General features: G+C 42.9%; 1 protein-coding gene across 6 annotated transcripts in view; it reads left to right on the top strand.

The window, feature by feature from the left end:
- Positions 1-24,901, top strand: part of AGAP1 (ArfGAP with GTPase domain, ankyrin repeat and PH domain 1) — a 327,080-nt gene that overhangs the window by 120,652 nt on the left and 181,527 nt on the right. For all 6 annotated transcript variants that reach the window (XM_065669649.1, XM_065669647.1, XM_065669648.1 and 3 more), the window contains exon 7: positions 20,572-20,699. In XM_065669649.1, coding sequence (XP_065525721.1) covers positions 20,572-20,699 — 128 coding nt within the window. The remainder of the gene's footprint in view (positions 1-20,571; positions 20,700-24,901) is intronic.

Genomic DNA, 24,901 nt, shown 5'->3' with positions numbered 1-24,901 from the left:
GCATTTCATATGATTCTCAGCAAACCCTGAGTCAGTGCCAGCAGCCTTCATACATGAACTGTGATTTTCAGCAAACATGAAAGGGGTGCAGGCCAATTACTGCATTTCATTACTATATTAATGGATAACACAGGGGGGTTTATTGTGTGTAGCTAAGGCAAAATAGTTGTTGACAATTAGTAGCTGTATGTAAGGCATGAAGCTTCTTAGACCTATTAAGTCTGTTTTCTCCGTATTGAAATTGGTTTTAGACTTTGCTTCCAGCTGGTTGGGTATCTGTTCCTGGGATTTAAGTACAGGGTTTACTCACTATTGATTATATTCCAGAGTAGGTAATGCTTGGTGTTTCTAAGCTCCAAGTGTTTGCTTTTCTAGGTCTGTGAGGGTAATTATGTTAATCAAGGTCCCACAGCTTTTGCCAGTAGTCCCTTTGATAAATGCTTCATTTCAGTCTTTAGGATGATGTTGATTGCTGTAGGTAGGGTTTTATTCTGAGGTGTTTGGGTGATTTGGGGTTGTTTTCTTAATGTGGCTGTTGCAGCAGGTTCAGTAGGTGAGATTTGTTTTGCTTTAGTCACATTAGCATCAGTGCTCTTGTTTTGCACACAGCAGCTCCTCCTGTTGGATGTTTTTTTAACCAAGTCCAATACTGTGTGGTGGTTTGCATCAGCTGGGATTCACATACATCATTTAGAGCCCAACTGCACTCTGTCCTTCCTCTCTCCCTTCTAATTTTCAGGAACTCTGACTTGCCAGTGAGTTGGTAAATCTGAAACTGTAAACTTCCATTGTCCAAGCCTTTGTTACCAGTCCAAGTCATGGCAGGCTTTTCTTTAACATACCAACTTCTAGTTTTCATAGAATCATAGAATCCCAGACTGGTTTGGGTTGGAAGGGACCTTAGAGCTCATCTGCCTAAGATCTCATCTCAGTCTCCCCTTTGGCAGGTTAAAGCCATTCCCAGTGTCCTGTCTGTACAGGCCCTTATCCAAAACCCCTCTCCAGCTTTCTTGTAGGTCCCCTTAAGGTATTGAAACACCACAATAAGGTCTCCCTGGAGCCTTTTTGTTACAAAAGGTGCTGTTTTACAAGCTTTTTCTAAAATGGAAGTTCTTGTTTCTGTTTTCTGCCTTGTTGTGATGCAGACCTACCTTTTGGAGGAAGAAATGGAGTGGCATTAAGGGGTCTTTTACTCCTTCATTGCACACACGAGAAATCAGATTTCTGATCTTTCCCCTCCAAGCATCCACTGAACTCTGTTAGTTGTCATCTATTATGACTTCTGTCTCTCATAACCCATTTCTTATTTTCCTCACGATTGATTAGTAGAAGAATTTCATTTGAATGACTATTATTATTAAATCCAAACACACTGCTTACAGTGCTTCATTGGCGTTGGTAAACTCACTGTTGATGGTAACAGAGCATAGAACCATAGAATCATTTAGGTTGGAAAGACAGACTCTGAGATCATTGAGTCCATAGGTTCCTGTTTTGTTACACAAATGCTGCTTTACAAAAATATTTCCCTTTTGTCAGCAGTAACTTTCTGTGAAGGCTGTATAGTGAAGGCACGTCTGTGTATTCTTAGATAACTGTTTGTTAATTCTTTAAGAAGCTGAAAACTCTAATTTGTGGCCAGCACTTGTCAGGGTGCTTATTCTTAGACCTTTGGTGTGTGCGTATGATGAATCTCTCCTTTTCCAATACCTCAGTAATGATTTGCAAATTGAACTGTTCCAATAGTGTGATGGAGCTTGCAAATTCCTACGTGCCTGAAGTGTTGAGGCATCTGCGATGTAACAGTTGGCTGGTGTGTGGAAGAGCTTGTGTGCTAACATAGAGCAGGAGTTTGACCATTGTGGAGGGTTGTTGTTAACCTTTACCCAGGTCCCACTCGGGTCTAACCTTTGATGCAGTTTGAAGATGGAGCTGCACCGGGCAGGCCCTGAATTTCACTTTGAAATAAGAAAGACAGATTCCAGGTTCCAGGGGATTAGCTTAATCGCATGTCCAACGAAGGAGCATAATAAATTCCTGATACTTGGAATACAGAGTTGTTGAATGGGGGAATTATCTTGTAAAAATCAGATCAAATGCTAATAAGGTCCATTTTACTTCAGATTTCCCAATTAAGAGATAGGGTTGGGTTAGGATTTTTTTCCCTACTTATCAAAATGGATTTTGTCAATGACACTGGAAATGATTACTTTAATGTTTCTTGTCAGCACAGGGTTGTAATGGCTACGTACTGCCCCGGGATGCCTTTTTAATGATTTTGGCCTTCTTGAATTAGCTTGATGTACCATTAATGCATAAGAATTGCTTTTATTTTTGTTCATGATGTATCCATAATTGCACGTCTTTCCCTGCTTTATGTTCAGATTGGCTTTGACCCATTTAACTGCGGGCTCTCCAGTTCTCTGACGTGGCAGAGGAGAAGCAAACATTCAGATATTGAGAGGATAAAATTTTACCATCAATTGAATTGAAACAAAAGGGGTTGAATCTAATTTTGGTGCAGAGTTGAGTCTGTCCCTGTAGCTTAGCAGTTCACTTGGGTTGTATGCCTAGTAGTGATCAGAGTAAAAGGTATTTACATCTCGCAGCATAAGCTTTCAGCATGGAGATCCTTTATGTTGCTGTGGGTACCTCTGTAACTGTACAGGGATGGCAAAATGCTGGAAACCTCCTGGTTGTTCATGTTAGATTTAGAACTTTGAAATTTCTTAATTCTGGGGAGATGAAACCCATCTTAAGGGCACCCACTTGTGTCCTTAAGATTACATAGGATTTTATGTCTTGTGTGTGTATATGTACGTACATACATGTTGATGCTGAAATCTACTGTGAAGGCGTGTGAATCTGCTTAAGCAGGTCCAGAGAAGGCCACAGAGATGCTGAGAGGGCTGGAGCAGCTCTGCTCTGGAGCCACGCTGAGAGAGCTGGGCTGGCTCAGCCTGGAGAAGAGAAGGCTCCTGAAGGGGAGACCTTAGAGCAGCTCCAGTGCCTAAAGGGGCTCCAGGAAACCTGGAGAGGGGCTTTGGACAAGTGCCTGTAGGGACAGGACAAGGGGAATGGCTTTAACCTGCCAGAACAGAGGAGACTGAGATGAGCTCTTAGGCAGAAGCTTTTCCCTGTGAGGGTGCTGAGGCGCTGGCACAGGGTGCCCAGAGAAGCTGTGGCTGCCCCATCCCTGGCAGTGTTCAAGGCCAGGTTGGACACAGGGGCTTGGATCACCCTGCTCTAGTGGAAGGTGTCCCTGCCTGTGGCAGGGGTTGGAACTGAGTGAGATTTAGGACCCCTTCCAACCCAAACCATTGTGGGGTTCTGTGATTTCTGCAGTGTCAGAGTTCAGAACCTCACTCTTGAGGCATTGCTGGACCTGTCACATTCTGTGCAGATGCACCTAGGGGAAGATTTCTGATGCAATTCACTTGTGTTTCATCCCATGGATGGCGCTGCTGCTGCCATGTCTCTCTAAGAAAACATGCTTTCTTTTAGGGTTGTGTTTTGTTTAGGTTTGGGTAATGGTTTCTGCCATTGCTGCCTCCCAGTTTGGACCTCGCAGTTAGCTCTGGGGCTGTGTTTTTGCTGTTGGTTTTGGATGCTTTATCTGCAGATCAGACTAATCTTTCATTATGGAGCGTGTCTGTGTGTAAACATTTGCCAGAAATGCTTTCTTTCCGAATCCAAATGGTATCTGTAATGTCATGTTGAAGGACTATGTCTGAAGGGGGTACCTTGAATTACACATTCTCCACCAAGGGATGGAAGATGACAAATTAATCCTTGTACAGCCGGATTGCAGGGAAAGGCTGTCACTTGCTATCAGTATTATCAAGTCAGCTTTTATAGATGTGTTTTCATTAGGAAATGTTAATCATTCTAATGGGAAGTAAATAAAGTCTCAGTCCTGTTTTGCTGACAGCTGTTTGAGGAAGAGGCAATATTCACTCTTGCACTAGATACTGCCTGAAAGCTTTTTGCATCTGGGAACTGGCAGCTCTGGTGGGCCTCCCAGTGCAGGGTACAGCTGAGGAGCATCTCCCTTGGCTCCTGGGATTCCCTGGAGTTGAGCAAGGAACAGCTCAGGGCTTTCAGGAAAGCACCCATGGATGCGGTGCGGCATCCAAAAGGATGTGCTGCTCTCATTGGTCCTTAGTTAGGCTGGTGGCTGATGGCCTGGATCAGCCTGATGAGGCTTTGCCATGCTCTTCCTTGCTGCCGCAACACCAGGAAACACCTTTTTGGTTGCCAGCTCCAGATATGTGTATTTACTTCCATCTTTTATGAAGGAGAAATAACAGGGATGTCATTAGCACAGCTTAGCCCAAAGCTTCAAACCCTCAGGTCCCTTCCAAGAGCCTGTTGGGCTATAAACAAGCATAAAATGAATGCTTTAATGTCATGTTCTAGTGTCAGTGGAGCACAGCATGGGTGGGGGTGCTCCAGGTGTACAGCCCCTTCCCTCCTGCCAGTGGGCCTGGTGGCAGCTGGGGACAGAGGGAGGCAGTGGACTTAATAGCCTCTTGTGAGTGAGCCAAGGACTCAAGGTTTACCTCCCTGCCTGGAGAGTGTGGCGTCATGAGGAATCCTGGCCCTGCCACCATGTTCCTTCCTGACACTCCTGGGCAGTGTTTCTAGACTCAGTTACTGCTCTTCAATCTGAACATTGGGGATATTTAAGCTGCTTGTGTTCAAAAGTTCCAAATTTCATTTTCTTATTATTCCATATGGGTTCTGGGCTCAAGCACACACTGAAGTTGGGTCATGGGGAGCTTCTCCTCACCCAGCACCCCCAAGTCCTTCTCCTTAAGGCTGCTCCAGCCTGTCTCCCATAGCCTGTGTCTGTGCTGGGATTGCCCCAGTCCATGTGCAGGACCTTGCACTTGGCCTGGTTGAACTCCATGGGGTTCGCATGGTCCCACCTCTCCAGCCCCAGTCCATGTGCAGGACCTTGCACTTGGCCTGGTTGAACTCCATGGGGTTCGCATGGTCCCACCTCTCCAGCCTGTCCAGGCCCTTCTGGATCCCAATTCTCCCTCCAGCGTGTTGAGTGCACCACACAGCTCCATGTCATTGGCAGATTTCTTCCTCTCTGCACCCAGACTCAAATGCGAGTGCAGGAAAGAAGAGAAAGATATCTTGCAATGGTACGTCTGCATCCGTTTTTCTCATTCTTGGAATTAAATGATGGGATGAGGAGGTACAGTCCGGGGTATGGTGTTTAAGTGCTGTGATGTGTACAGAGGAGGGGGATGATGTGGTGCTAGTAAAAGTTCCAGGGAGGTTTCCAGCTCTGGTAAGTGCGTCATTCACTGTAGAAAACTGTGATCTCTGCAGAGCTTTCCATGTGACACTTAGATTTTAAAGGGTCAGTTTTATGGTGCTTTCTTTAAGCCTTCATTTGAAGTGGATGCAGTGAGGCACGTTACTTGAAACATGGGTGCTGGTGATGCAGAGCTGGGTGACCGCTGTTACATCTTCTGAAGAGTACAATAAATGAAAGGCCACGTTCATCATGTGCAAATCCTTCCCTTGGTGGAAACAAAGACATTGATGCATTTCATCAAACTGTGAAAGAATTCAGTCCTTGAAGGTTCAGAATTGGTCCAGTAGGTTCATATCTCTTAGTACAGACTTGAAGAGAAACCCTGGGCACGATGTGTGGTAGTTGTTTGGTGGTCAATTGGTTTTTATTGGCAATAGGCCCATGGATGAGAGGCGCAAGCGGTCTGTTTTATAGGATCATGGGAGTTGTGTGAGAGATAAAATGTTATGAGCATATTCATAGCGTGTCTTGCAAGCAGTTAGGAATTGTTTTCCATTAGCAGCACAAACTGAAGTGAAAACAAGTTCTGGAATGGGGGAAAAAGCTTGAAAATTCCTTATTTTTTAAACCCTTTGCTTTTTCTGAAGCTGGTGGTGTAAACGTGGAGATTATGCTGCTCGATGTGTTCCACCTCAGTCAGGACCAGAAATGCAATAGGGGTTTTATCATTGTCCCACCATATTAATAGGTCCTCTATCAAATACGAAAATTCACTGTTGAACATGTGTGTGTCAGCAATGCCTGTATTGAATCCATAAGTTAAATCCTTGTTCTGTGTGCTGATGTGACACAAGCGCTCATCTGAAGAACTGTGCTGCTTCTCTCAGAGGTGGAGGTTGTGTTCAGTTCAGTAAGCATATGGTGGAAAATGACAGTGTCTACCCTCCTTGTGATGTTAAGCGTAGAGTATCATTTCCCATCTATAGCAATCCAGCGCTGCTTTTTGAGAACACAAGGTGTTTTACTACCAATCTCTCAGTACATGGTGGTTTTTAATACGCTGAAGCATGCTTTCAATTATGGGCTTAGATTTTCATTTGCTGATCTGTTCCTTGTCACTTTACAGTCTGTGTTAGGCTCTTGTGTTGCTGTTTGTGTTTAGTACCTTGGGAAAATATCACCACTGCTCAACTGTCTTCTTGCAGAGCCTTATTCTCAGTAGAGGAATAGACGCAAGTCAGATGTCCTGTTAGCTAGGTTGAATTATGGAAATACATCCCTATATTTTGCCATGCTGCAGTTCCTGGTGGAGCTGTAACAGAAGCTGAAAAGAGCAGTGACAATAGCTGCACTTTGACAAGGGGGCTTGTCACAAGAGCAGACCTAAGGAAAGATGCCCCCTGCCCCTTACTATAAAACTGTGAGAACACCACCAGCCTGCTCAGAGCATCACCAGAGGGGGTTTGGAGCACCTGGAAACAAAACCTGTGCTCAGGGTAGAAAGCAGTCTGTTAGAACAAAGGCAGGAGGCAATAGGAAGCCTGGGGGTTGTTGGTGCATTGTGTTGTGGTATTTGTAGCAATCCTTTGAGATTCCAAAGAGTAATTGTTGTATTTGTTATTGCTGGTCTCCAGCACATTGAAGGTCTTTGGTCTGAGTTGGCAAACAAAAATGCTCTTGCCAAGATGCTGATACTGCGTTTATATCTCCTAGTTTCTATAACTTGTCTGTTCCTGCGTGTGTTTGTGGTGTATTTAGTAACATTTATTAAAGAGAATAGCTTGCTTTTTCCTCTTATAATAAAGGGGTGCTTTTTGTCTGAGCTATCAAACATCTAAAACTGATGTAATAAACATAATCCTTTTGTAATGTTCTCTGTTGTGTAACAAACATGTTTTAAACATCAAAGTTTATTATTAGCATAGATTGTTCTTCAAAAGGGATTTCTGAAATGCATTGCAAATCATTCCCTTTCAGCTAATCCGTATGCATATGCAAATCCCATTGAACCTGTTTGCTTCTCTGGGATTAGCACTTGTGTATTCAGAGGTTAAAAGGCTGCATGAATGTAGGGGGGGTGGTGTGTGCAATAAGCCAGAATAAGTGATGGCATTAAGTCTTCAGAATTCCTATGCCAGAAAACATCCGGCACTGCTGCTGTGTTTAAAATACATGGGGTTTCCTCTTTCTCTATGGAGATCCCTTGGTCTGGATTCACTTCTGAAATTGAAGTAAAATGGGTAGACAGGGCTTGGAGGAACCTGTTCTGGTGAAAGGTGTTCCTGCCCCTGGCAGGGGGTTGGAACGGGATGAGCTTTAAGGTCCCTTCCAACACAAACCAGGCTGGGTTATGGTTCTATTTGAGTTGTGTATGTGCACATGGCCAAACTCTTTCCATTGTAGGATCTAGTTACTGTTTGGTGGAAAACAGAGAATACAGCATGATATTGTATTGTGTTGTATAAGTCAGAGCTAAGTCTGTAGAATATAAAACTACTTTTTGAGTAGCTCGTTTATATGTATTTTAGCATTTCATTAATTTTGCCTTTCCAGAGGTGGTAATCTTCCTGTGATCCATGTAGACTTCTTTTATCAGTGCATGCTCTTATTTGAAGCAGTGAGCTGATGGATAGCACTGTGTGGGCTGCCTCTGTTATGAAAATTATCCTACCATTAAATGTGGCTGTTGGGCACAGAGGTCAGCTACTTTTATTAAGGGATTACTAGAAAATGGAGACCCTTGCAAACTGGTTTGGTGTCAACTGGTTGCTCCTTGTGCACGCCCTCAGTTCCTTAGGAACTTGGGGCGGTTTGGGGTTAAAATTCCTGTGTTTTCTTGGCTGTTACTTAATGCTGCCAACTACTGTGTGTGATGGGCTCATCCTTTTGTTGCCAACACCTGTGCCTGAGATACTGAGAATATCATGTCAATAAGCTGGTTCCCACCAGGATGAAATTCAAACACTTGAAGGCTGTATAAGGAAGGGAGGAGTTTTCCTTGCTCATTTGAATTGCCTAGCATCTGAGATTTGGGAGAAGTGGTTTCTTGATGGGTGTCATCACAGTCAGCGTGATTTAAGCCTTCATTTCCAGTAGAGCTTCTTTCAAGGAAGGATCTTTGTCCTTACGATGATGGGGTGAGATCCAGTGATGCCCAGAGAAAGGAGGATGTTGCTGGGTGCCGCTGTGGCCACGGGCACTGGACAGAGCTGACAACACCCACAGTGTTCCTGCATGGTCAGGAGTCATCCCATCGTCTGGGGGAAACCAGTGTGGTCCTTTGGCAGTGGATTTAAGATCAACAATCAATGTTAGTAAGCATGAAGTGGATGTGATTTAGAAATGGGAATGTGTGTTCATGTGGTGATCATACATTTGTGAATTGTTTGTGGAACACCATTATATTGGATTTTAAAGGGAGTATCTAGGACTTGTTCTCAGTCCTTGGATGTAAAGCAGCGTGCCGCTGTCAGCCAGCTTTTGCAGGGTTGATAGCAATGACAGAGAAAGTAATACCTTGCTCAGAGTGAGTGCTGTTTCATCACCTGAGGGAGCTTTAATGCAGAAGAGTAATTATTAGAAAGCTGGTATAAGACTAAAAAGCAAATAGTTTTCTTAATAAATGTATGAATGCTTATTCGTTTTGGGTTCAGTGTGATAAACCCCAAGACTTCTCAGCACACAAGATACTGTGTGTTGCATATTGTTTGTCACACAACAGTTAGACCTGAGTGCCTCTCTGCTAAACAGGGATAGGGAAGAGAAGTGAGAGACAAGCATGCTTGTTACTGCATGCATACAAGATACAAGCTGTTAGGTACCTTCTGGAGTGTCTTTCAAAGTGCCCTTTGAAAAGGCTGAAGATGCTTTTCAGAGTCACCAAAATGGTTTTAAATGTAGAACTTGAAAAAAAACAAACCTTTCCCTATATGCGCTTAATGAAGGAACATTATTGACAGATGCTGAAGAAAGACTTTTTTCTGTAGAAAATTGAATTTTGTGCATAAAACTTGTTAATGTTAGTAAAGACAGGCTATTGCCGGCTTCAAGTCAGTGCAGACTCCAAGAGATGTAGTGTGCTAGAGGCACTTCTGCTGGAGATATTGTTGTGTAGAAAGTGATGAGGAGTAAATCAGCTTCAGTTCAGCATAGATACAATTGACTTGCTCTCATCATTTATGCCTCTTCTGATGGCTGATACAGTTGCTTGTGTTTTAGGCATCATAATTTACGTTGTGAGGAAAGGTAGGTTTAGATTTAAGCTGTGCAATAGTGTAACTAATGAGAAATGTAGGAAATTTATAGCATTTGATGATGGATTAGATAAGTATCTTGATATTAATTGAAATCTGAGGACTCCCTCCTGTCTTCCAGTTTTAAAAAATAAAGTCTTTTTGGACAAGCAAAACTTTTTGTATTTTGTAAGCGCTTAGCATATTTATGGAAGACATGGTTGGAACGAAAAGGTGGGAGGCTGGTAGCTTTATCTGTAATTTGTCAGTGCTTGGGTAACTAACCAGTGTGTATCCCCTGCTCACCTGCAGGAACTGGTTCAGTTTAGCTTGAGCAGCATCACTTAGCTCCTTGTTTTACAAGCTGTTTGACTTCAGTTGTCTTCATAGAATCCCAGACTGATTTGGGTTGGAAGGGACCTTACAGCTCATCCAGTTCCAAGCCCCTGCCATGGGCAGGGACACCTTCCACTAGCGCAGGTTGCTGCTCTTCCCCTAGGATTGTGCATTTTGGTCCCAGTTCAGTACAGAAAGTTGGCTGCAGGCAGCAGTTTCTGCTTTTCTTCTGCTTCTCTTCCCTCTCCCAGTTTAGCAGAGAGGCACTCAGGCCTAACTGTTGTGTGACAAATTATCTGGATAAATACTTTACATTCATCTCTCTATTAATAACACCATCGAGCTGGTAGTCTCTAAAGTGATGGCACAGCTTTCTTCTGCGCTGTCATTCTGTAAATGCTCCATTCTGGCTGAAGCTTAGTCTTGTGAAAATGTCTAAATTTCCCCATTAAGTGCTTAAAAAGTAATAAAACTCAAGCCATTAGCCTTCACTCCTCAGATCTGTATCAAGAGAAATATTCCTCAGTGCAATAAATCTGATCAAGTGTTCGACATTTATATCATTCGAATTCATTCTCTGGAAATGGACCTTTGAAGGTAAATTGCATTAAGTAGGGCAGTTTAAATATTTAATACAATCTTATTGTAACTGTTAGCAAATGATTAAAGTGCAAAGGGGGGCTTATATGTTTTGTGAGATTGATGTTAAATGCTCTGTGATGCTTCTGCTCTGGTGGGAAACTGCTTTTATGACAGCTGAATTTGCAGAAAAGCCACAGAAAACAAAACAAATACAGAATTTAGCCTTTAGTAATAGAGTAGATGACTTTTTATTGCTGTTGGATTTGTGGAGAGTGTTTTTGGAGCAGGATTTATTCCATCTGTGAGGGAAGCAGCAGTCTTGGTTACAGTAAACTTTTTCTAGTGGAAATGGTAATGTCCAAGAGCTACATTTTGGTGTCTTGGTGGACAAGGAACTCCTCAGCTGAGGTGGCTTATTTAGCTCCCTGGTGGTTTGTTTTAAGGAAGGTTTTGAAGGACAAGAGCGTTGCTGTACTTCTTGATGTTGGTGGTGAGCATCTAGAGCTTAGGCTTTTTTAGAAGCAATGATGTGTTTGTGGATCTTTTGGATGTTGCTGTGTAGTATTACTGTGGGTTTGCTTTGCAAATTGTTAATGTTCTTCCATATAGGTCACACAAGGTTCCTTCCAACTCTAGCTAGTCTATGATTTATTGACATACTTGCTTTCTTAATCTTGGGAGAGAGTGATTTGGGTCACTGAGTTTGGATGACTGATGCACAGTGTTAGTCATACTTACCTGTGGCATTGATTCAAGATATTTAATACTGATTCTTACTTCTAACTATTTTTGTGCCTGGTAAGACAGGAAAAGTTGCTATATCTGAAGAGCCAGAGCTGAAATACATATTTCAGTGAAAGCATCACAGAACCCCAAAGGTACCAGGAAGGTATGGTTTTAAACTGATTTTAAGGAGAATTATATGAAGTCTTGCAGACACACTAACACTGAACTTAGCCCATTGTAGCTGAACTCAATTATTAACTGTGGTGGACATGCAAAGATACTTTTCAGTATAAAATGCATGTGTTCGTACATGCATTTCCTAATTACTTGTATTATGAAATAGCCAAATAGTTCTTGGAAACTATCTGCATCTGAGGAGCTGTAAAATTGTTTTAGTAGGGTGAGATAATGGTGTGCTTTAGCAATAAGATGCAACTTCAATACTTTTGAGAATCCTCTGTAATCACACAATAAAACTACTGACTTCTTTGTAATGTGGGTTATGTTGGCAATTATTTTCATTCCATTAATGAGTACTACATGAGTAGCCTTGACTTTGTTCCACCCTGAAGGTAACTGTTTATTATAGTCAGAATTTAAATCCCTCAAATAATAAGAGCAATCACACGATAGCTTCATATCCAGCAAATTAACAGCCCTACAAGGTAATGGAGACATAAATGAAGACAAATTTGTTTTAATATAATGAGATAAAGGGAATTCAGGTAAGAATTGGCTCCTGTATTAAAATTTGTCTTACTATTTTGGGAGCAACTTTGAAGCTTTCACTGGATTAATCTTAAATAAGCTTTTGTCTAAATTACAGCTTTATAGTAAAACATATACCACAAGGAAGACAATGAGTTAATCAGACAAGGCAGGCTTTTCTATCATTGTATCGTAGTCATTCACAGCTAGCCAAGGATTTTGCTTCATGTTAACACACTTGCTTGTAGCAACAAACATCAATATTAATACTTAAAAGGTCAGTTTGTTTGCATGCGTAGTGTAGGAAGCTGCTTGTCTTTCCATGGCATGAAATTGTGGTGGAGATGCCTTTGTTCTTAGCCAGCTATTTTAATAGCATGTTACCTTTTGACTTGCCAGCTGAATCACAGGATCCCAGACTGGTTTGGGTTGAAAGGGACCTTAAAACTCATCCAGTTCCAAGCCCCTGCCATTGGCAGGGACACCTTCCACTAGAGCAGGTTTGCTTTGGCATTGGCATTGTTTAATACCATGTCTCCTGTAGTTTGTCTTTCTTGAAGTACCTGTTTTCATTTGTTGAGTCTTTTGAGCCTGCAAAAGCATTAAGTTTCACATAGCAGAAATAGTGATAGCACTTAAAATGTATACAGTGGTTTAAACATCTCTGTGCTTGCCATGTTCTCACTGAGGCAGAGGCATGTCCCGTGTGAAGTACCTTGCTTCACCAGAAGGCTGTGTTGAGATGCTTTCCTTTCTAGATCGTGCATAGGTGCTTGGGAAGTACGGGGAAACAATAGGGGAGTGAAAGCTCTCTGGTTTGTATGACTACCCAGCACTTCAAAGTGTGGTTTAGTCAAGTAGTAAAATCACAGGTATCATGCATGTATATAATCAGACTGTTTTAAGAAGCAAAGGTTTGTAAACCAACCACTTTGTACTGTAAAACTTCCTAATGCTTTTGGTGCTTTGCACTATAGAAACTATTATTGTTTTGGTCAGATAGTTTGACTCTTGCTCACTTCCTTTTCCTACCCTTGTTGGTCATGCTATAAAGTAAAATGGAAGTTAGTTAAGTGTTAAGTGGATTTGTGTTTGGTGCAGAATGACGACTCATTTCTACGTGTGTGGCTTTGCAGCACACTGTTTGTACAGCAAAGAATAGCTTGAGAAGTTTCTGGCTGAATGTTGTGCTCATACTACCTGACTGTTGGACTGCAGCATAAACCAGATCACTGGAAAGACCTGGGTTAAAAAGTCCTTCACCTGATTTTCCTGCTAGAAGTGGTATCTGGTGCAACTACAGCCTCCATTGTGTGCTGGTTTCATGCATCTGCTTGCCTCAGTTTTGTATCAGAGGTGCTTGCACACAAGAACACGGTGTTAAACTGACTGCTAATAGTGTTACATAGAATGCATTCATCATTGTTGGCAAGAACTAAAGCAGAAAAGTTCTGAAGATGAGACTTAGCGGGAGGTTTTGACATATAATGGAGATGTCCCTTGGCAGAAATGTCCCCTTCAACAGGACAGGAAAATCTATTGGCAAGGCATGTAGGACACATGAAATACAAACTGGCTTCCCCCCAGCCAGAAAGGAGACAAGAAATTCCCCCATCCAAGCCCAGATACTAGAGGTGTCCGGCACTCATTTCTGTGTTATAGCACATTATGCCAGGCTGCCCTTGAAACAGGGAAGTATAAAAGTTGCCTTAAAAATGGATTGAATTCAAAATAACAAGCACCATGGCCTTAATAATGGGTGCTTACATTAATGTTTTCCATTCAGAAGCAGTTGTGGGTAGTGCTTGCTCTTGTAGTTATTACTGCTTCGCCTCTAATATGTAATTGTGGAATAAATTGATTTTTATTGAACATTTACTTATTGTAAACATGGAATATGAAGCATAAACCTGTGCATTGTTCAAACCAGCTTGCAGAGAACCTTCAGCCCGCTGTATGTGCAGGCACTGAGTGCTGGGATGTTCCTGGATAACAGCAGGGGGTTGGAACTGGCTGATCTTTAAGGTCCTTTCCAACACAAACCAGTCTGGGATTCTAACAAAGATGGGGAGGAAGCAAGAGATGAGCACGTCAGCTCCAGATGGGACGCAAGTTATGCAGGGTCAGGCTTGGATGATGGAGTTCCCGGTTGTCCTCATGTTTGGTGTCTGAAAATAAAGGGTGACAAATGTGACTTTTCTGAAGCTGTTTCCCTTCCTTGCAGTTCAAAGCATGAAGCCAATTGTTTTTACCTTGTCCTTGTGTAAAACTCCCTTTTCACAATTGTTATCATTTAAGCAGAGAATCCAATTTCTCAAGTAAGCCTCATGACAAAATGTAAATATTCTCAGATTTAAAAGTACCACTGTGGCCTTTAACTTTACAGTGAGAGCACGCTCTCGTCAAAGATGTAGTACAGTGAATATATTGCTTAGCCTTCCTTATAAATCACCATCTTATCAAGCATCAGGTTTAGCACCAGTTCCAGTAAGGTTATTATTCTATGCATTTTATAGGCAGAGATCTCTCAAAGGCCTGTAAATGCATCAGATCAGTAACTCATGAGTGTTACTCCAACACACAAGCTTGCAAGAAGAGTTAAAGTTTGTCATAGGGTTTCGAAAAGCCAGCTTTCCTTTTCAGAAATCTGGCCCTTCAGCTTAGCAAGAACATTGGGGTTTAATTTCACTCATTCTTCACCTTTCACAGATCACTCGTGAATTGAACATTTGAATTTGAGATGGGATGTTGTTTGTCATTCAAAGTGATTTCTGTGTATGGGGGAGCATTGCATAAGATGAAAGTTAATCTTTTTGTAAACTTCCAGTTGTTTTGGAGTGTTTTGTGCATTTGGGCTTTTTTCCCCTTTCCCCCAGCAGTTATAATAGGTATTCATGAGTGTTTATCCCTTCTGTTGTTTTTCAGTCAGCCATGAGCATTCTGACTTCAGCTGAAAGCTATTTTCTGCCTGTCAGTAAGTGGAAGCAAACATACTGCATGACTCTTGCCTTCCCATCTCTTGCACAGTGGCAGGTTTTCACTGAGGCCAGTGTTTACTCACTGTGTTGGACACACAGTGGAGATGAATGGTCCTTAAACATGTTTTCATGAGAGACCAATTTTGGTTTGAATTGGTTGTAATTCAAGACAACTGTTTGTGTCTCCTAAATACTCTTGTACCGGTGAAAACTGAGAAGAGAAATACTGCCAGATGTTACACGTATTATATGCCTGGAGTCTTCCTTTTTATTATTTCAAGTGTTCCTTGCTTATGGAAACAACCGCATAAAGGGCACAGTGGTAACTCTGTTCACCGCCTTTTGGGAAAGAGAGCAGTGATCAGACTGTTGATACCTCTGGATGTTTTCCAGGACCCATGTTAAAACTGAGGAGAGATCAGGTCTGGGCTAAAGGAGGTTTCCCTAAATGCATCTATTGTGTGATGCAGAGATACATTTCTGCGTTCAGTTTCAAGAGGTGCGTTGCTAGATGAGACAGCCATACCTTGTGCCTTGAACTTCTTATAAGGAGTCTTTTCCTCTCAGTTCTCTTCCTTTCTTGTCCTTATACTTGAATGAAGCTGTGCTAATGAGATTTGAGAGACCCAGCTGCCCCCGCCAAAGCAGCCTCACACGGCACAAGAAGTTGACATGTGAACGGCCCTTTGAACCAAGGAAAGACAACTCTGTCAGAGCAGTTACTCTGGCAACAGGATTTCTAATGGTGATTAGCTCCGAAACGGAGCACAAAGAGGAGTCGGTTCATTATGAAGGCGCAGCTCTGGGTTTTGGGGAGAGGAGGTGACCCGCTGTTCCTCCCAGGAGTGAATTCAGGCTTCTTCTTGTCAGCCCCACACAGCTGATCACGGGACAGGAGAGCTGTGTTAGGCAAAACTTAGCATTCAGGTATTTTTTCACCACGTGCCAATGGGAATGGTGGTGGTTTGCATGCAGATCTGCTGAGCCGGGGTGTGGGAACATAGCTTTACAGCTCAGAGACTGTGAGCCCGGGTAGGTCCTTCCAATAGGCAATCCGGGGAGAAGTTAGCAGGAGCTGCTTAGGAATGAGTGGTTTGACTAACAAAAAGTAGCATTGGAGATGAAAGTGGCAGGGGGTGGGAAGGTCAATTCTGTTTTGGTGAGCTAGGTCAGGCATGGAAGAAGAGGCATTCAAGTCAAGAGCTTTCTCTCCAAACTTGGACCTTTTATTCATCTTGCACACCAAGAATTTCACATGGGATTAACAAGACCTTAAAGCAAAATGTAACTTGTAGTCATCCTGCCTTGTGAAATCAAGTTGAAATGGATAAGAAAAAAGCATCCGTCTTCCCCAAAGACCAAATATTTGCTAAATACTGGTTCTAAATATTCTTGGTATATCCCTGTTTATTTGCAGAAGAGTTCTTGACTTTGCAGATAAACTTTGATTGGCTTTTTGTACTGCAGATAGATGGCTTAATATAAAAATCTCAGTATCTGATAGCTTAATTGCGTATATATAAAAGTAGAGAGCTCCATTGATCTTGAAGAACAGTTGAAATGCACGTCACTATCTTGATTATTTTTGCTCTCTGCCACTGACTAAGTCAGTATTTATCTGTTTTAGAAACCTATCTTCGCAAGTATGCTTACATTAAACTCGGAAGCACTGAATCGTCTTAGGGATGAGATGGAACCTGAAAGCTTTGGGCAGATACATTTCTGCTTTCCTGCATTCTCTGCTCCCTTTATAGCCTAATGTTTGGTTGAATTGTGGAGCTTCCTCTGGCCTCACATTTCAATTACAGGCACTTCAGTATTAATCTGACAATTCTAACTCTTGAGTAGCCTTTAGTTGGTTAATGAAGTACAATAGTTGGCTTTCATTAACAGCAGGAAGATGTTTAGGTACAGCCACAGCTTGCATCAGGCGCTCCTGAGGAGCACTATTCATTGCTGTATGTTTTTCAGCAGTGGTGGTACTGGCAAGAAGTCGTGCTTTTGAATATATTTGTATGTACACAACAAAGCTGCTCATAAATGCAGCGTGAACTTGGAGAGAAATGTAGCTCTGGAGACAAAATGTGTTGGTTTAAGGGTTTTTCCTACCACTGCTAAGCAGCTGATGAGTGATCACTTTGAGTCTATTACAAAGAGGTAACAATAGAGATGGGTTTGGGCTGAACAATGAATACAGTGTGTCTGTTCTCTGTGTCTGGTGTTGGTTCTTACAATGATGGTGTGTTTCTCTCTTGCTATACAAGCATTTAGCTGTGGGGTTTTTCCTCCCAAACTCCCATGTCTGAAGGCGCCAGCAGGTCTGTGGGGTTTTCATTTGGAGTTTGGGGTATTTCAGGGTATTCTTTGTGGAACAGAAGATGAGGAAATGGATTGTGGTTGCTCCAACACTGGCAGTGTTCAAGGCCAGGTTGAACACAGGAGCTTGGAGCAACCTGCTCCAGGGGAAGGTGTCCAAGCCCGTGGCAGGGGGTGGAACTGCATGAGCTTTAAGGTCCCTTCCAGCCCAAATCAGTCTGGGATACCCCGCACCATAGGGCATCACGTGCAGCATGTAAAGCTGGGGGAAGGAGAAAAGGGGGACATGTGTAGTGATGGTGTTTGTCTTCCCAAGTCTCTGTTATGCATGATGGAGCCCTGCTGTCCTGGCTGAACACCTCCCTGGCCATAGGAAGTGTCTGAAGGAATACCTTGTTTGCTTTGCTTGTGTCTTCAGCTTTTGCTTTCCCCATTAAACCGTCTTTTATCTCAACCAGGAATTCTCTTTTACTCTTCTGATTCTCTCCTCATCCCCACCAGAGGAAGGAAGCAAGTGGCTGGGTGGTGCTTAGTTGCTGGAAGGGGTTAAACCACGGCAGTGCTGAACCCCCTTCTATTGGCTTCTGATGGGCAAGATTTAGGTTTCATCTCCTCTCGAGGTACCTTTAGGAAGAGCACAGTAGGTCTTTTGACAGGCCAGTGGTTGCCCCGCAGATGATCAGTCACATCTTTCATATGTTGCAAACTTTGAAGGGTCAGGGTCCTCCTTTAGATACTTGTGAAACTTGTACCCCCATCATATCCAAGGACAAGTAGCCCTGAGCACTTGAATATTGAATATAGTCTAATTATGGAGTGACAACTACAGGACTGCAATGAAAGAAGCAAAAACTGTTTGGTGGCTCAAATCAGAGCAGGTTCCTTAATGAAGAGAGGGGAGACATGGGAGGAACCGTGCTCAGGGTGCATGTTAGAATTGTTGCTGAAATGGAGGGGGAATTGGGAAGGTTTGGCAGCTCAGAAGGGGATTGCCATTAAGGGGACACGTCATTTTTCTAACAGAGGGAATGGGCTGTTCTAGACCTCACAGCACAACTTTAAGTAGGGAACTTTAGAGCTTAGGCTGCTATTTGACCTGTTCTACAGTGTTTTACAGTTACCCTTTGTGCTGCTCTGTGTAAGGTTTCGTTCCCAGCCGCTTTGTGGGTAAGAGTAATCCACACATCAGTAATTCCTAGTTCTAGAGTCATTCACAATTCTAGAGTAATAATTTGTACTCTTCTTTTTGCCTTTGAAATGTATTTATCCTCTTAGTGTTTGCTTTTGTAGTACTCAGCCAGCGTTCCCCTTGTGTGTTTGAGTAGGTGAGCTTAGGTTGTACTTTCCTTGTGCTTTCCTCATTCGGCAAGACTGCATTATATATGTTAATGTGCTGCTCCAAACACACCTGTATTCAGATGGAAGCAAAGAGGTAAATATTTCCCTTGACTAATTACCTCTCCCATGAGAGAGTGGATGCTTTTCCTGGGAAGGTGGTTTTCATTCATGTGTGGGTTTTAATTCAGTTTTGGTCTTAATTTAGGTCTTTACCATGTACAACGAAGACAAATCCATATGCATATGTTAAAAGCTGACCTTCGGTTTGCTCTCTGCATCTACTAATGCATTTGAAAATAGTTGAATATATGGTTTCCAGGCTCCAGATCAATAAACCAATGAGTCTGAAATGACGGAGTGCCACGATATTCCTCTGTAATTTAAACATGATTAGCTGATGAAGGTTATGATCAATATGCCAGGGGAAGATAAATTAATTGATATCATCCTTTCAGGATGATAAGAGGCCTATTGGAGGTGGGATGTAACTAATGAAGCTGCTTCTTCATATATATGACCCATTTTTTATACGATGTGTTCTCACTAAATCATGGTTGTGCCATCATTCATTTACATGAAAAACATAACCCACAGACCAGTTTATTATTAGAATTGCATTCATTTGAGAAGAAATTGTGCACTTCTGCTGCTGCCCAAGATCTCTGCCTGTGTTACAGTGTATTGGGGAAAATAATGGTGGAGTTTACATAAATATCTTCCTGTATTTTCTGAGCCAGACAGATTGAATGCTGTTAGTTTCATTACAAGCAGCGTCTGTGTGGCTTTTTAAGTAGATGCCAATAACTGGTGCTCTTCTGCCTCCCTGGCTGGCTTTGGTGGAGGCAGCACAAGTGACTGCAGACTCCTTTGTGCCAGTTGCATAAAGTTGCTTCACTTCGTGGGGTTGACTGCATGCAATGAAGTTGAATTTAGTTTCTTTGCATAATGGGATGGGTGGCACCACTAATCAAGGTATTCTGTGCCAGGAAATCTTCATCGGTTTTATTATTCCAGTTAGTGTTTGTTTCCTAAAATCATAGTATCCTAGAATGGTTTGGGTTGGAAGGGACCTCGAATGCTTTAAGCTTGTGGTTTCCAGGACTGATTGTCCTGATGCAGTATCCAGTAATGAAGGAAAGTTCACCTTATTCCTCAGCAGCAGCAGAGAGTACTCTCCTTGTAAAGTAAACCAGCTTGGACCAGGAGTGAAGCTTTCCTAATGGACAGCTTTCCTCCTGTGATTCAGGACACCTTCCAGGACTGTACCAGTAAACGGCAGTGAGACACACTTGAGCTTGGTTGTTGTTCATCTTTATGTTCTATCTGCAAGGAGGACATCCCAAACAAGAACAAAAAATGCATTCATATAAGCTTTGTTAGTGTGGTGTTAAAGCATGTATTGGGCTTGTTACAGCATTCCTAGCATTGCTTTTTGTAACTGCTGCCTCTTCCGCTTCTGCTGGGATGTTACTGGTTCTCTGGTGCTCACCTGGTGGAGTGAGAGTTGTGGAACAATTTCATCCGTGTGGAGAACGGAGCTGGAGTCTCACATGGAACATATTGTGGAAAATCGGCATCTGTCATCTTAGTTGGATGTTTCATAGGATCCCAGCCTTGTTCAGCTTGAAGGGGCCTTAAAGCTCATGCAGTTCCAACCCCTGCCACGGGCAGGGACACCTTCCCCTAGAGCAGGGTGCTCCAAGCCCCTGTGTCCAACCTGGCCTTGAACACTGCCAGGGATGGGGCAGCCACAGCTCCTCTGGGCACCCTGTGCCAGCGACTCAGCACCCTCACAGAGAAGAGCTTCTGCCTAAGAGCTCATCTCAGTCTCCCCTGTTCTGGCAGGTTAAAGCCATTCCCCTTGTCCTGTCCCTACAGGCCCTTGTCCAAAGCCCCTCTCCAAGTTTCTTGTCACCCCATTAGGCACTGAAGCTGCTGTAAGTTCTCCCAGACACCTTATAGCAGGCTTTGTCAATGGAAAACCCTATTTTGTGTATTGTGTGTTCTGTGTTCTTACGCCACACTGTATTTTCCAGCATATACTATAGCTTACCTGCTTGTATGCTCTGTTTTTCTTCAGTTGCTCAGAAGATCGTTGCAACAAGGAAGAAACAGCAGCTCTCAATTGGACCCTGCAAATCTCTGCCAAACTCTCCAAGCCACTCGTCCGTGTGTTCTGCCCAGGTTTCTGCTGTACATATCAGCCAGGTACAGACTATAATGAATGCTTGCTTGACAAAGTAACAGAGATCGCTTTTCATCTCATGTATTAATGCCAGGGCACTTTCTGCTGCTTGATAAGAGGCTGGCATTTTTTGGAAGGGGTATCAGTGATCCGTAGTCTGAAGCAATATTAGGTTTTGTTTAATTGGCTTAACTTTGTTTCAGGAAACTGCTACAGTAAAATAGTTTGGCTTTAAAGCCATCTTTGATCATACACACTGATTTATGCCCAGCAGCCTGCTGCTCTGAGTAGACCAATTGTTACTATAGTAGGATTTGCTATGCTGGGTTTTACAATTACCTCACTATGGTTTTGGTTCTTTTTCTCATTCAGTTGTGTGCTGAGTGCTAATAGCTGGTGTATCTCAGTGGTTAGCATGCTAGAACTGCACATCTGTGAGCGCTGTGTGCAGTTGTAATTGCCTGTCTCTTGTCATGCTCAATTGAAATGATTCCCCTTTAATGACATAGCAATATATATCTTGTAGATACTATGCGTGAAAACAAAATGCTGCCTTAATGTATAATAGGAAAGTCTGGTGGCCTTGATGGTGTTTTTGGAGACATAAGGTTAATATGGCACATTTCTAACTCACAGAGTTGTTACCCATATACATTAATACACACTCTGTATTTCCCTTGTGATATCCTTCCTCACTGTCTTTATTTCCCAGTGTCAAGTGCTAATCTCTGTGTGCGCTGACAGTTAGGATGTGTATAAGTTCTGTTATTCAGCTCCAAGACCTTTGCAGCCAGGCACATTGTGTTCCTGTTGTGCTCTCTCATTCAGCAGATGGTTGTGTAGGGCTGTCACTGTGAGCCTTACAGGCTGTGGCCTGGATTCCTCATTGCTACTAGAGTGGTCTAAAATGTGTGATGCTCACCAGCTCTCCTGCCATGTTTGTCAGTCTGAACTCAAGAATATGCCAATAATGTCTTCTGAGGTTGTGTTGCAGCCTTGAGCCACCTGTGTGAGGTTTGGTTTTATCTGTGGACCTTTCTCCCACACTGAGAATATATAATGAAGTGTTCTACCTGGGGGAAAAGGCTTTCTTGTCTCTCCACACACCCACCCCATCCCACCACCACCCCCCCCTTTAATTTGACATCTTAACTCTCTTCTGAAAGCACTCTGTTCAGATTTATACAAGATGAAGTTGGTTTTCCTGTGGTTGTAGTGACTGATGTCCTTCTGTGCCCTGGTGGAAACTCCCACCACTGTGTTAACTCTAAAGATGCAAATGCCAGTTTGGTCTTAGTTCTTTGCTGTGAGATGTTCTGCCTTGAGCTGAGCGTGGGTACCTCAGACTCGCTCTCCCTTCTGCTGATCACACCAGGAATGCTGAAGTTCAGCTCCCCTGTTTCTGAGGTGCATGACTCTTCTGAAGAACCCCATCACCTTCTGGGGAAGCACAAGTTCCTCATATGGAAGATATTCTCCCCTTTCTTGTCATATGTGACATTGACCAAGTTTTCTCAGCCACTGTGTCTGAGCAGTTCATTGCCACAGGCACTTGGAACTAACCCTCTGTGTGGAATGTTTTTCTTCCTCCAGTCAGTTGTGTTTGTTCACACTTTCAGACTGAGAGGAATTACGCTGCGGGTGGGGGCTGAGACCCATTCTCTTCAGTGGTGAAAGAGGAAACGTGCTGTCACAGAAATGTGGAGAGGAAATGGCACTATTTCCAGTATGGACCTTACTCTTGGATCCAAGGACAGCCTGATTTACTCAGCCAGCAGGCTGAGACCACAGATAAAACAAGCAGGATGATAATAGTTTTTCAAGTCTTTAGTCTAAAGAGGATAGATGATGCTTTGTACAATCCAGTCTTGGCCAGCTGCTAAGCTGCTATGTTCTGCCTTGTCTTAAAGCAGTTATGGTCACCCTTCTTACTAATGAAGCTTGTTTGCTGCAGAACATCAAATATCTAGGTTCTTACCAGTCTCCTACCCAAGGTTAGTTTGGAAGCCAAATTCTAGATAAGCAGTTAATGAAGCAAACTTCTTGCCAGTGATAAGGACTGTGTGGGAGAATCAAGACAAGGCAGCTTTTGTGGTAAGGATCCCTACAATCTGTTTCAATAAAAACGAAATCGTGTTCTTTACTGCCTTTACCACTTGGCATAATTCTCTAATGGGACAATTGCAATCCCAGTCAGAGATTGTCTGTCTTCTGAGGCTGATGTCATGCCTAAAAGTACAGGCCATAAATCTTTTTCATGTCTTTACCGCCTTTGTGCTGCACTTAAAGGCAGTATGACCTTATTTAAGGAAAGGAAGCTGAATCCTTATGCTAGACTTAAAAGCACTTTGCAACTGCAATTCCAAGTTTCAGGTGATCTGGGGGAAAATTTGCCATCTCTGATCTTGGCTGGAAGACTGACTGCTGTCTTGCCCTTTAGAGCATCTCTTTTGACGTAATGATGTTTCACTGAAGATTTCCTTCGTGAATCAAAAATGTTATCATTCCTGTGCCCTGCCACTTGCATTCACCACAGGAGCGAAGGCTTTTGGAAGTAGTGATTACACAGATCACTTCACATAAAGAGACATATTGTTCCTTCTCTTGTTGGATCATCTTGATGATCTAACTCCTGCAAACTCTCCAGACAGGCCATGCAGTCAAGAGTGCAGATTTTAGAGACAAAAAAGAGAAACAGAAAAGAGATGTCACCTTCCCCACACTGCCCTTTGCATACCCTGGGGAACATTCTAAGGCTTAATACCAAGAAGGGCTTTTCCACCCAGTAGTCTCCAGTTTCCAAATGGTGAAAGACTTGTTTGTGTGTTTGGATGCGTATCTGTGCTCATGTCCGATCATCCAAGGTGGTGAATACCCAGGTCCCGTCCCCTTGCAGGAGATGCTCTCAGACACGTCAGTGCTCATGTATTCTGTTTCCAGAGACCTCTCTCACAGAATGAGATGCTTCCTATTCCAGTGGCAAAATCCACTTGTGTTTACAGTAGATGCTGCTTCCGCTTTCCTTCTCTTGATTTTATAATGCTTGTATGTCAGTCAGGGTGAGGGTTTGACTTAGAACCCTTTCATAGCCAGAGCCAATAGCCTTTGGTGCAAGTATATCGTGTACATATGTTGGCTTTTAGGGCAGCACAGAATGCATGCAAAGAATTTTACTCTCAAATCCAAGGTTATTATTCATGATTCATGATGGACAGAATTATTGTATACTGTGCCAACAAGAAGGATGGTGCAATATTGCTTATATTCTGCTAGGAAACAATTCATCTGGCTGATGCATTGGGAAGTACTTGAGTTAACAGCTCACGTTCTGGTTTTAATGAACCCTTCAAGAGATAGACTGAGCTGTTTTGAGAGGGAGCAGTGTTTTTAAGTCTATTAAAAGCCTCTTATCAGACACAGGGCATTTTGGGTCTATTTTGGTCTTTCTACTTCGAAGATCCACAAGAAATTGCGAACACCAGGACAGTATAGACCAGCCCCTCTGTATCTAGTGTCCTTCCCATCTCTATCCCACCTTTGATTGCCCCTACTGCCACCCCCTTGCTGATCTTCCTAGGCATAATATGCTTGTAGACCACACAAAACCTTATTTCAAAATGGCACAAGTTACCATTACATCACAAAACCATATAGGAATTCTTTGTGCCTAAACTTATTCCTGTAATGGAGTTGTTTGTCTTTTCTACCCGACACAGCAGGAAGGCATTGTTATTAAGTTATAAGAATAGTGCCAATATCCAGCAGTTCAAAAATGCTCTCTTCTCTGCCCAGACCCTGAAAGTGGAGATCATGTTATTCCAAAACCATAAAGCCGTTCAGGTGGGCGCTGTTGTTGGTCCTTGGTTCATTCCACCTGAGCTCAATGTGAATCAGAAGTCTGTGTGAAGTAACCCTGTCTTGGGTAACCTATTGAGTAATTACCTGGAGCTGTGCCTGTTTACACTGCAGTAAAACATCTGCAAACCCCATGGCATGACATCTACAGTTGATGTTTGTGTGAAAGACTTCGGCCTCTCTCACACAAATTGATGGTAGAGCAGCTCCCATACAAAGACAGGCTGAGACCATTGGGGCTGTTCAGCCTGGAGAAGAGAAGCTGCATGGAGACCTCAAAGCAGCTTCCAGTGTCTGAAGGGGGCTACAAGGATGCTGGAGAGGGACTCTTCATCAGGGACTGCAGTGACAGGACAAGGGGTGATGGGTT

Source organism: Lathamus discolor, chromosome 3, assembly GCF_037157495.1.
Source record: "Lathamus discolor isolate bLatDis1 chromosome 3, bLatDis1.hap1, whole genome shotgun sequence".
In the NCBI taxonomy this organism is placed as follows: Eukaryota; Metazoa; Chordata; class Aves; order Psittaciformes; family Psittacidae; genus Lathamus; species Lathamus discolor.
The sequence above is the reverse complement of the archived record's forward strand: the minus strand, read 5'-3'. Positions and strand labels throughout refer to the sequence as shown.